Raw genomic sequence first — 8,362 nt, forward strand, 5'->3', positions numbered from 1 at the left:
ATGTATAATACTGATGCTGTGCTTCTTTTTTTTTTTTTTTTTCACATGTTTCCTCCAAATCCCCCTTTTGTTTTTGTATCTCCTATTTGGGTATCTCTAAACCCCAGGTAACTCTTGAATCAAAAGGAATTAGTCAAAAAGAGAATAATAAAAAAATAAAAAAATACAAGTATGTAGAGTTTATTGTTTTAATTTTTATTCAATGTACGAAACAGTTTTTTTTTTTTTTTTTTTTTTTTTTTTTCACGCTAAGGATACGGCCACTCAAAATCGTCCTGATCGTCGCTCATTTGGAGCACGTTGTTCAAAGCCTCGGAATTCTGGGCCATGAAGTATTGTAGATCGCAATTGACTAGGCTCTTGGTATCCTGAACCATCTGAGTGTCTTGCGACAGGCTCATGATAATGCTTTCGATATCAGACTCACTAGGGTCTTCTATACCTTGATGCGTCAAACTTCCATTACCTTCGTCATTGGTGCCAAAGAACTGGTCAAAATCAAGAATATCCTTGTCATTTAGACAATCTTTTAGTTCTGGTAGTTCTCTATCTAGACTATTTATCTTAAGTACACTGGCATTTTGCGATTCACTGGTCAACGCTTTATTATTTACATCGCTCTTAACCCTATCCAACTTAATCTCTGTATTTACATCAATGTCTTTGTTAGCTACTGCTATATCACTTTCTTTACAAATATTATTAGCCATTGTACTTTCTTTTTTTTTCTTAAAATCTTCAAAAGTAAACTTACTCAGCTGTAACGTCTTTTTGGCAAATAAAAAATTTTGCGACTTACTTTTTAAAGTTGACCTAAACATATTGGCCTGGGCAACTAATTTAGAATCACAAGGCTCATTCTTAACAACTACAGGCTTATTAGGTAATGAGGTACGCAAGTCTTGAATCTTATTACCTATATCTTTAGGTATACTAGTCTTAGATTTGAGCAAATTATTACTAATGCCCTTGAACACACATTTTTTGTTTGGCAAACGCAGTTTTTCGAGCTTAAAGTTAGCTGGCTGGGAACAAGAAGTCAACTTAATAATACGCGTATTATTCTTATTACTAGAAGTTTGACGTTTATCACATGGTATGCTTACACTGATAGAAATATCTCTAATGTTTTTCGCATGGTCTTTGACATCGACTGAAGTCAACGAGGACGCAGGTACTGAATCATAACATTGCCCTAGAGTGCTAACTGTAACATCTTTAATTACAACCTCAGGAGTTTGAGGTGGGGTGTACGTCGATAAAAAAGCATGGGAAAAGTCTACTTCCTTCATGAAATACTTGTTTGCCATTTCTTCCATGGCGGTCACAGTTTTGTAAATATCAACCGGCCTCAGTATAACTTTAAGATCTTCCAACTCCATGGGCCAAGGGCACTGTTAAGTAAACAAAAAAAAATTGTAATAAAACATGGTACCGAGTCTAATAATTATCATGAAAAAGTAACCATAATAATCACGAAAAGTAATCGTCACTTGTATGTATACATAATTAATGCTCTAGTAAAAGTATGTAACTTACCTTTGTGGATGAGCACATGAAGATGGCCTCCTTCCAGTTGACCTGGAAACACTTGATACTCGTTCTGACTCCATTTTTTTCACACAATGGGCAATACTCTCGCATTCTGAAAGTTGACATTTCAAATTAAATACCTCTTTTTTTCTAAACATGAAAGTTGGGTTATATTACCAACTGTTGAGAGTAACAAAAAAACTGTTATCGAAACGTACTTTTGCCATCCAAAGACTTGATTAATCGAGATTTAATTGAATATCACGTAATAACGTAACTTCTTTCACAGCACATGTACTTAAATGCTACTAAAAACACGTGCACTGACCTGCAACCGGCTTACGGTGATGCATGTTGGCATCTTGCGCCACTAAACTCCTGTAAGCTGTAAGTATACCTATGTTCAATGTTTTGTGTAGCCTGTGCCCTGTGCCTTCTGTGCTGTTTATGCTGTACTTACTCTGTACTGTGCATGATACTTATAGATGTAATACTATTTTCAATAATTAACTTAACAAGTCACTCATTAAGTACACTGTGTAATTTGCACACCTACATTTTGACAAGTATGCTAATGTATGTGTACTACAAACTTGGTACTCTTGCTAGCCGTGAAGTTTGAATTCTTGAAATTATTTGTAAGTAATATAAAAACATGAGGAACAACCATAAGCATAAAATAAAAATATAGTGATAAATAATTGTAGTATTAAAAACTAGTAAAAAAACGTTAAAACCATTTTTTACGTTTATTTGTTATAAAACAATTTAAGAATTCTAAACCCTGTACATTTTTCTGCCTACTGTACCTGCAGTAGTTAAAAAAAAATTATTGACCGACAACTGATTTGACAGATTTGCTTTATCATTTTCTATAAGGCCGCATTAGTGCGCCCGATGTGCGATGGTTTGATCCTACTACTTATACGAACTACGCCTATATTAGTTAATTCTTTACTGCCAAACTATAAAAAAAAGTATGTGTGGATATATGGCACGTGTTTTGGGGAGTTGATCTACTTATCGGAGTCGTTGCACGGTGTTTTCCGCGATCGCCTATAGCCACTCTATGTAGCCGCGGTCTAAAATGTAAAGACGCAATGCCACTGCCAGACTGCCACACAAAACGAAGAAAATTAGGAAAAAAAAAGAAAAAAAAAAATTAGATCAACGTCATCTAGTGATATTTTTCTTCTTAACTTTTTTCAAAAAGTCTGTCCCAATCCAATGGTAGCCAAAAAAATTTGGTTTGGGGGTTTGGGGTTGGGGCCGACTTTTTGAAAAAAGTTGAGTTGAGAAGAAAAATATCACTAGATAGCGCTGATCCTCAAATCTTACAATTTTTATTTTTTATTTTTTTCTGTCTGCTAGTGCTAGAGTGTACGTATAGAGTGGTAGACTCTGGTTGATCGTAATATTCGTAATTATAATATTCTTATATACATGTATATATACCCTTCCCTGCAGGGAAGAAGAGCGCTTGTCATTTTTATTTAGGCATAAGTACATTTTACATTTTCTTAAATCCCTGCATACTTATCCTTTCAAGATTTTTTTTGTAAAAAACATGGTACTTATCTGCTGGTGAATTCGTTGTGTCATTTTTTTACCAAAATTTAACATATTCCTTTTATCTTGCTGAAAAAACTAAGTTCATGAACTAGTGCAACAGTCAAAGTGTTGATGGTTTTGAAAGTCCAAAAATAATTTAGCAGAGAGACAGCTGCAAGCCAAACAGGTAAACTATTTAAAAAAAAGAAGCAAGCTGTTTAACCATTATCGATACGGTTTATATAGAATGACATATGTACACAGGCTGATTGTGAAAAAAATATTTTTCAATTAACACTTGACGTATGTAGATATGGATACAACGTTAGCCCATAGCAAAACTGATGAATCAGAATTGATGAGTGTTCGTCAAAAAATTACAGAAATACTGGAGCATAAAATTATTCTAGGAAAATATACTGACAAACGTTATGTAGAATCGCTTGAAGTGTACAGGTATAACTAAAGGATCAATTTTTTTTTTTTTGTAAAAAAATAAATATGGACTGAAACATAAGATTTGTTTTAAAATTAATGAATAAAGGGACGTCATTGTTATCGAATCACCCAACGATGTTGATAAACTGTTTGAAATAAAAAAGTTATTGGAACAATTTATGGTTAATAGATGGATCGGTATTACAAGTATACAGGAGTTGATTATTTATATTCTCAAAATTTATGATTTTTATGCAAATCTGATCGTTTATTTTGTTTTCTAGAAGACCCTCAAAACATAAGTTCCCAAAGCTGCCTCTTATGGACCCATCTGAAAGAGGTACCGGTTGGTAAACATTGGTTTCACTTAAGTGGAATAACTATTGAGACAAAAGAAATTCTGGTAGAAGTAAAGCATGTTGAGCCATTTCGTATTCCTGATAGGAGTTTTAATATCAGTGACACAGATTTTCCTTCCTTTGATCCAAAAGAGGTAATATTTATACCTAACGGAATGTTTTCACAAAATATACAATATACATTTTTCATATTGTTACTTTCAGATTTTTACTTATTCGAATGTATGCGAAGCATTCAAATTTACTATAATTTTATTCATGGCCCTTTTTACTTTTTTCATCGAGGCCTTAAAATATTTAGCTGACCTCAGTATAAGATTTAGTTATGTGATGATAAATTTTGTTCATGTTTCTACTCCAATATGTATGGGCATTTTTGAATTTTTGACAAAATGTGTGGCGGGTTTCTACTGGCTTATATATGCAATGATCAAGGGCAGTGCTAATACTCCTGCAGTGCCAGCAGCTCTCATGAGTAGTCAAAAGGCTATAGGCTATGGTTCAACTTTGAAGCAACACTACGCAAATTTCAGGCCAAACTCGCATCAGGATCAATTTAGGTACCAAGGAAGATAGTGCATTTCACTTTTAATAATTAAATATGTCAATCATTTTCGAAAATATATATCGTGTATATAATTATTAAATCGTTGTCAAGTATTAAAAAATTGAAAGCTTTAAACATTTTGCGACAAAAAATAATTTTTTATAAGCATAGAGATATAATATGTAATGAAATTGTATGTGACATGTTAAAACGTGAAAAAAAAACTTATTGGTAAATTTCTTGGTTTGATTTTTTTTTATCCAAAATGAATTACAATGAACCTAATTCTGATCCTTCAAGATAATATACATATTTTTAAAAATATAATAGAACCTGGTTTGTAATATTTGTTGGACCTAGTTGTATTTGGAGGAATGATATTTTTGTTTTTATCAACTATAACATGTGTCATAAAAAACAATCTACAGCTTGTTGGTTTCTTGAATGTTACTGTACATTTATGCCTTTGTGATTCCAATGACACCGCAAGCCAAACGTCCGCCTGCATTTCCAGTAGTTTTTGACAGTTCATGACCACCCTTTCCTAAATCATCAGGATCTGCATGAACCTGTGTATCATAAAAAAAAATAAAAAAAACCACAAAATAACAAATCATAATTCCAGTTAGCTAAACTATCAAACGTTCAATTAAAACAAGACTTACAACAAGAGTTCTGCCGATGATACTGTGAGCTCCTTGGAGTTGAATCTGCTTGTCTGCAATGTTAACTTTTGCCAAACCGTCAGAACCAGCTTCTACATTGCCAAGATCTCCTACATGGCGCACCTCGTCTGTCGGACCTCCATGATCCTTACCCAGGGGATTGAAGTGCGGCCCAGCGCTAGTGCATCCTTTAAAAAAAAAAAAAAAAAAATCTTGACACTAAGTACACACAAACTTATCAAGAAGTATAATGTAGAATTATAAGGGTTACCATTGGTGTTGTCACCAAACTCATGGACATGGAAGCCATGGAGTCCTTGTTTCAAGCCGGATACCTCACCGGTGACCTTGACGGGATCAGCCGGGTTCTGTACAGATAATAAACAAAAAAACGTAAAACTCGTTATCAACAAATCCTATGAGCAGTCTTTTTTAATAAACGAAAATAACAAAATCAAGTAATGCATCGTCATGCAAGTATACACTTACCGCCTGCTCAAAGAACAAAGTACCCTTGCAGTCGCCCTGGAGTACACAGACCGCTTTGACCATGATTTTTCGTAAAAGCTGAACGAAGGTACTTGAGTAATTGAACGAAACAATGTCAGAGAGATAGTTCGAGAAAAATCCGAAGATGTGCTGATTCACGATTAATACCGTTGCGAACAAGATGTTTGGAGGCCACGATACGATAAGTAAGTATACCGAGTTACGCAAAAATAACAAGTGCCGATGTATCGCCTGGCGTATATACACACTGTCGTGAGTCGTCCGAGTTCCGACTGCTCTCTCTACCGACAATACCGACCTGCCGTGTGGAAAAATTATACTTATCTTATATAGGCACTTACAACTTACACTTGTATATAGGTATATTGGGCGTGCGACCGCGAGAGATTACTTAAAAACAAGCAATAAAACCGGCTCTTCGCGTTTATTAACTTGGCGGTTTCACATTCACACACACATTCTATTGGATATTACAACACATACGTTGAAATATGTTGAATACTTGTAATATATCCCGCGTAATTTCAAGAGAAATTATTTGGCGCGATCGGAAAAGTGTAAGTATGTCGCTGTATGTATGGAGAACAAATTGATGACCAAATAAAAAACGATTAAATTGATATATATGTATGTATGTGTATATATATATATATATATACACACATTAATACATCACATTCTCTCCATTTCACTACTTCACTAGTATATGCACTAGAAAATTTGGCTGCTACTATAAGACTTGGTTTAAAGTTTCACCCACAGTCAATAAGTATATTAATTACAAAAATTCTTCAAGAATAAATTGGATTCAATACTGTAAGTGGCATGTACATAGTGTTTGTAAATACTTACATACATGATTTGAAAAAAAGAACATTTCGATATTTTAATATTACATTACAATATTCGATACAAATGAGAATTTAAATGTTTTATCAGGAGCAGATTTGAGTGCAAGCAACAATTTTAGCTACAAGCATTCAGCTCCCTTCGTTATTGTTTTTAGTGAAAATACAATATACGATTTTAGCAGTGTGAATAACTTTAGTTTTGTATTAATTAGCTGTTTCATTATCTTCGAAAACAAGAAAGTTGTCGATCCTTTGGTGGATTTAAGAAATGCTACAACGCCGATCCTAGTAAAGATTTTTTTGTGTACATCGTTAAGGTGTACGTTTTATCAAATCTGGAGATTGTATCGATAATTGATTGGTACGGCGTTCGTTGAAATTAAAAAAAAATTTGAATGTTTTAAAAAACATTAATCAATAATAGCACAAACACAGGAGTAATTTTTATCAAATGCTGTACGTGACATGTTTAGACGAATTTTTACCCATCGTGAGGACATATTGCGGTAACATGAGTTACCACAATAATACCGCTGATATATAAATTATTTCGACTGCTTGTTTTGTAAATTTGACGACCGTGAATGATTAAAACCAACAGTTGCAGTGAATAACTTTTATCATCACGGATACCCAGTTCCGGTAAATTAATTATTTAGTCACTTTATTGGCTGCTATGTTCCATATGTGTGTAAGTACTACTGACTTATAGTACATATAACATACATGCATGCATGCATGAATAATAAGTAAAAACTGAACAAACTGGGAAAAAAGGGCTGATGATTACTTAATATACCCATTCCCTCATACGCACTTTTAACTAAGTGACCTTGTCGAGAATTGTATTACAATTATATATGTCTGCCTACAGATCTTGATGGCCGGGGTTCAAATCCCACTCTGGACAAAAATTTCATCAATGAATGAGGTTTTTTTCTGGATGCGTTTTGTACTTCAATAAACCTACCGATCTATCTACCGTTTCCCCCTACTGTTATTAAACCCATTATATGTGTATTTATGTGTGTGTGTGTGTGTGTGTGTGTGTGTAACAAACGACGACATAACCTTCGACATAAGTCGCCTCGTCGTCGTCGTCGTTGTAGTCTGTTGGTTCGGTTACCGTGGCTGCTGCATTTGCTCAACTCAAGTCGAATGTTTGAAAAAAAATTAACTTGTGCAGTTTCAAATAATTAACAAAATCCTTTTATAAACGATTGAATCAATCAGCGTTACGCGATACATCTTATCAGTATCAGCTACAATGATTGAGTCTTGCTCAAAAAAACGTATGCTGTTGGGTATAACACTGTTGGGGGGGTAAGTTGATTTTATTTGATAAAAGAAGGCACCAATTTCATTGTTCATATTCACTTGCTTACATTTTTTATTAAAGCCTGACTGTGCATTGTTAGGTTAACAATTCTAGTGCTGATTGTGGAAAGCCACTGGACAGACAGTACTGGAAATACCTTGGTAGTAAGAAATACTGAAGCAAACTCCACTTGTTCACCTGGTGAAAGTTTTAAAGTGGTTTCCGAATGCGTACCCTGTACGGCTTTTGAAATAGCTAGTGAGAGTTCCATTGCTTGTAAAAAAGGAAGGTTTAAAGAAGTCATTGAATGTAATTCTGGTGATAAAATTACTCGGAGGTACGTAATTTTTTTTTTTTTTAATTTTTCAATCACATCTTGTGTGAGTTTATTAAACACATATTAATGCTCGACCATGTTTTTTCAGTTGTGACAAGGTTGCATGGTTAGAGGAAAGAGCATTTTGGCAGTTTGAGAGTTTAACTTTTGTCGGAGCTGTACTGTCGTGTATCACAGTCTTTTGGAGAGAAAACGTTCTCAGACAAAGAATAGTAAGAAAGGTAGCAAGGCAGTTGAGAGGGAGTGTGTGACC

General features: G+C 34.3%; 4 protein-coding genes across 7 annotated transcripts; 2 read left to right on the forward strand and 2 right to left on the reverse strand.

Annotated features, from left to right (window-relative positions):
* Positions 1 to 243: 243 nt before the first annotated feature.
* LOC106643135 (uncharacterized) lies at positions 244 to 2,008 on the reverse strand. Of its 2 annotated transcripts, XM_089595323.1 has the most exons (4): positions 1,994 to 2,008; positions 1,862 to 1,930; positions 1,540 to 1,645; positions 244 to 1,394 (listed from the first exon to the last, which is right to left on the reverse strand). In XM_089595323.1, exons 3-4 carry the CDS (start codon positions 1,642 to 1,644, stop codon positions 249 to 251), a joined length of 1,251 nt encoding a protein of 416 aa, XP_089451449.1. In that variant the 5' UTR covers position 1,645; positions 1,862 to 1,930; positions 1,994 to 2,008; the 3' UTR covers positions 244 to 248. The 2 variants fall into 2 exon arrangements, with proteins under 2 accessions (XP_089451449.1, XP_014213622.2); XM_014358136.3 differs by lacking the exons at positions 1,862 to 1,930; positions 1,994 to 2,008 and adding an exon at positions 1,752 to 1,855.
* Positions 2,009 to 3,012: 1,004 nt separating this feature from the next.
* On the forward strand, positions 3,013 to 4,712 carry LOC106643138 (uncharacterized). 3 transcript variants are annotated; one of them, XM_014358137.3, is made up of 5 exons: positions 3,013 to 3,271; positions 3,349 to 3,540; positions 3,629 to 3,729; positions 3,807 to 4,015; positions 4,086 to 4,712. In XM_014358137.3, exons 2-5 carry the CDS (start codon positions 3,398 to 3,400, stop codon positions 4,455 to 4,457), a joined length of 825 nt encoding a protein of 274 aa, XP_014213623.2. In that variant the 5' UTR covers positions 3,013 to 3,271; positions 3,349 to 3,397; the 3' UTR covers positions 4,458 to 4,712. The 3 variants fall into 3 exon arrangements, with proteins under 3 accessions (XP_014213623.2, XP_014213624.2, XP_014213626.2); XM_014358138.3 differs by having other exon boundaries at positions 3,629 to 3,720; XM_014358140.3 differs by having other exon boundaries at positions 3,629 to 3,720; positions 3,810 to 4,015.
* On the reverse strand, positions 4,493 to 6,049 carry Sod1 (superoxide dismutase 1). The gene is made up of 4 exons (XM_014358183.2): positions 5,583 to 6,049; positions 5,365 to 5,461; positions 5,094 to 5,281; positions 4,493 to 4,997 (listed from the first exon to the last, which is right to left on the reverse strand). Exons 1-4 carry the CDS (start codon positions 5,643 to 5,645, stop codon positions 4,887 to 4,889), a joined length of 459 nt encoding a protein of 152 aa, XP_014213669.1. The 5' UTR covers positions 5,646 to 6,049; the 3' UTR covers positions 4,493 to 4,886.
* Positions 6,050 to 7,548: 1,499 nt separating this feature from the next.
* On the forward strand, positions 7,549 to 8,360 carry JTBR (jumping translocation breakpoint protein JTBR). Its single transcript, XM_014358194.2, has 3 exons — positions 7,549 to 7,777; positions 7,873 to 8,109; positions 8,198 to 8,360. Exons 1-3 carry the CDS (start codon positions 7,722 to 7,724, stop codon positions 8,358 to 8,360), a joined length of 456 nt encoding a protein of 151 aa, XP_014213680.1. The 5' UTR covers positions 7,549 to 7,721.
* Positions 8,361 to 8,362: the final 2 nt, after the last annotated feature.

This window comes from Copidosoma floridanum, unplaced genomic scaffold (genome assembly GCF_036245765.1).
Source record: "Copidosoma floridanum isolate Cflo_tuat_1 unplaced genomic scaffold, Cflo_Japanese_pri ptg000025l, whole genome shotgun sequence".
Classification (NCBI taxonomy): Eukaryota; Metazoa; Arthropoda; class Insecta; order Hymenoptera; family Encyrtidae; genus Copidosoma; species Copidosoma floridanum.

What these genes read in the sequence shown, in the direction of transcription:
- LOC106643135 (XM_089595323.1), bottom strand. Translation starts at nt 1,644, where the DNA reads ATGCGAGAGTATTGCCCATTGTGTGAAAAAAATGGAGTCAGAACGAGT. An exon ending in TCATGTGCTCATCCACAAAG is followed by an intron (nt 1,395 to 1,539) that starts GTAAGTTACATA and finishes TTTACTTAACAG; the next exon opens with TGCCCTTGGCCCATGGAGTT.
- LOC106643138 (XM_014358137.3), top strand. Translation starts at nt 3,398, where the DNA reads ATGGATACAACGTTAGCCCATAGCAAAACTGATGAATCAGAATTGATG. An exon ending in GAATCGCTTGAAGTGTACAG is followed by an intron (nt 3,541 to 3,628) that starts GTATAACTAAAG and finishes TAATGAATAAAG; the next exon opens with GGACGTCATTGTTATCGAAT. An exon ending in CTTCCTTTGATCCAAAAGAG is followed by an intron (nt 4,016 to 4,085) that starts GTAATATTTATA and finishes TGTTACTTTCAG; the next exon opens with ATTTTTACTTATTCGAATGT.
- Sod1 (XM_014358183.2), bottom strand. Translation starts at nt 5,645, where the DNA reads ATGGTCAAAGCGGTCTGTGTACTCCAGGGCGACTGCAAGGGTACTTTG. An exon ending in GTTTGGTGACAACACCAATG is followed by an intron (nt 5,282 to 5,364) that starts GTAACCCTTATA and finishes TTTTTTTTAAAG; the next exon opens with GATGCACTAGCGCTGGGCCG. An exon ending in TCATCGGCAGAACTCTTGTT is followed by an intron (nt 4,998 to 5,093) that starts GTAAGTCTTGTT and finishes TATGATACACAG; the next exon opens with GTTCATGCAGATCCTGATGA.
- JTBR (XM_014358194.2), top strand. Translation starts at nt 7,722, where the DNA reads ATGATTGAGTCTTGCTCAAAAAAACGTATGCTGTTGGGTATAACACTG. An exon ending in GGTATAACACTGTTGGGGGG is followed by an intron (nt 7,778 to 7,872) that starts GTAAGTTGATTT and finishes GTGCATTGTTAG; the next exon opens with GTTAACAATTCTAGTGCTGA. An exon ending in GGTGATAAAATTACTCGGAG is followed by an intron (nt 8,110 to 8,197) that starts GTACGTAATTTT and finishes ATGTTTTTTCAG; the next exon opens with TTGTGACAAGGTTGCATGGT.